The sequence below is a fragment of the Aplysia californica genome, unplaced genomic scaffold (genome assembly GCF_000002075.1).
Source record: "Aplysia californica isolate F4 #8 unplaced genomic scaffold, AplCal3.0 scaffold00398, whole genome shotgun sequence".
Taxonomy (NCBI): Eukaryota; Metazoa; Mollusca; class Gastropoda; order Aplysiida; family Aplysiidae; genus Aplysia; species Aplysia californica.
The window spans coordinates 533,640-535,536 of NW_004797668.1; the positions used below are offsets into that span (position 1 = coordinate 533,640).

General features: G+C 44.1%; 1 protein-coding gene across 1 annotated transcript in view; it reads left to right on the forward strand.

Annotated features, from left to right (window-relative positions):
* LOC101855204 overlaps positions 1-1,897 on the forward strand; it is a 51,207-nt gene that overhangs the window by 5,408 nt on the left and 43,902 nt on the right. Inside the window, exon 3 of the mRNA XM_035971215.1 lies at positions 69-1,594. Coding sequence (XP_035827108.1) covers positions 69-1,594 — 1,526 coding nt within the window. The remainder of the gene's footprint in view (positions 1-68; positions 1,595-1,897) is intronic.

The following is a 1,897-nucleotide window of genomic DNA, read 5'->3' on the forward strand; positions in this document are numbered from 1 at the left end:
GGGTTAAAACACCTCTGTTAGAATAATATGAAGTACGCATTTTATAACTTATTTTCTTTCTATTTCAGAGCTTTTGTCCTTGGGCGCAGACATCAACCTACAGATCCCCGAGGGAGACACCCCTCTGGCTGCATGCTCTTATGATGATTGCCATGAGACTGCACAAGTGCTGATCCGTCATGGTGCCAACATAGACACCCGGGATGTTTATGGAATAACTCCGCTTTATCTTGCATGCTCTTTCGGCAGCGTTAACTGTGTGCGGGTGCTCACTGAGAGCGGCTGTGACGTGAACATCGTAGAAAAAGAACCTAGAATCACGCCACTGATGAAAGCTCTCTCACTTTTACGCAACAGCAGTGAGCCGATAGACAAAAAAATCTCAGATGTGTTAGAGATCTGCCAGATGTTGATCAACGCTGGCTGTCGCTTGGACGATGAAGACTTGGACGAATACACGGCTTTGCACCATGTTGTGGAAAACAGAGATGTCTTTGGGCTTTGTTTACTAGCAGAAAGCGGATGCAATTTGGAAACCCATGACGAAAACTGCCAAACACCTTTAAAGAAAGCTCTCGATGACAAAGAGCCAGTTTTCGAGATTGCCAGATTCCTTGTGTACTACGGTGCAAAAGTTCATAATGAAAGTTTTCTTGATTGTGTTCATGACTATTCGTTTATAAAGATGTCTGCTCTGGCGTGGTTGATAGAGAAAGCACCGTTCTCAGATGAGCACGATGAACTCCGAGAGCGATATTTGCTGCTGAAAGTTTTGAGGGAAGCAACCTACCCACACTTTTGTTGTACTCCTTCCGAGCTTGATTTACCGCAAGACAGTCCAAACCAACACTTTGTTGATAAATACATGGCAGTCGAGAGGGAAGCTACGGACTGGATGTGCTCACTAGAAAGTCCTGTTTCCCTCGAGTTCCAGGCACGAGTGAAAATTCGAAAAATGTTAGGAGTAAGAAACACCCTAAGTAAGATTGACTCACTGCCTATTGGGAAATATTTAAAGAGCTACCTTATGCTTGGTCTTGAGGAAGAGCTGCCGCTTTCAAGAAGCTGCATGGTGCATGCGTACATTAGGGACAGAGAGCACAAGAAGCTGAAAGACCTCGTGCAAAGTGGTGCCAATGTCAACTTCATGGTACACGGGAAAACACCTCTCGCTGCAGCCGTCATTCTGAAAAATCTGAAAGCTTTTAGGATACTGTTCTCGACTGGCCGCGCCTACATAGGTCAACACCCGGTTAATGAAGAAGGTGACACGCCCCTCCACCTCGCTGCTGCCTACGGTTTCGTCAATATTATTGATAATATCATCCACGCAGGTGGTTCTGTTAAGGCAATCAATCTGGACAGATACACACCTCTTGTTTCCGCCGTGACAGCCGGCCATTTTGAAGTAGCCTCGCTTCTGATCAGACGTGGCGCCGAGGTCAAAGGTCAGGAGACCCTGGGCTATCCATTGCTCCACCTGGCGGCTGCGAGCCACAACATTGAGGTAGTGCAGATGATGCTGGAGAGAGGGATCGAAGCAAATCTCAGGGATCATCAAAGGAACACGCCCCTGCACATAGTGGCCAGCCAAGTAAGGATACTTTATCAGTTGCTTTATTGCAGAACACCACCATAGGCGCACGCTATAATCTTGAGACACATTTAATACACAGTAGGTACACAAGTGCACGCACAATAATAATAGTATCATCATCATCATCATCATCATCATCATTATAGTGATGGTGGTGGTGGTAATGATGGTGGTAACGGTAGCAACGATAGTAACGATAGTAACGATAGTAATATTTATTAATAACAATGAAATAGTAATAATAATAATGATGATAATAATGATAATAATAATAATAATTATTATTATTATAATTATAAT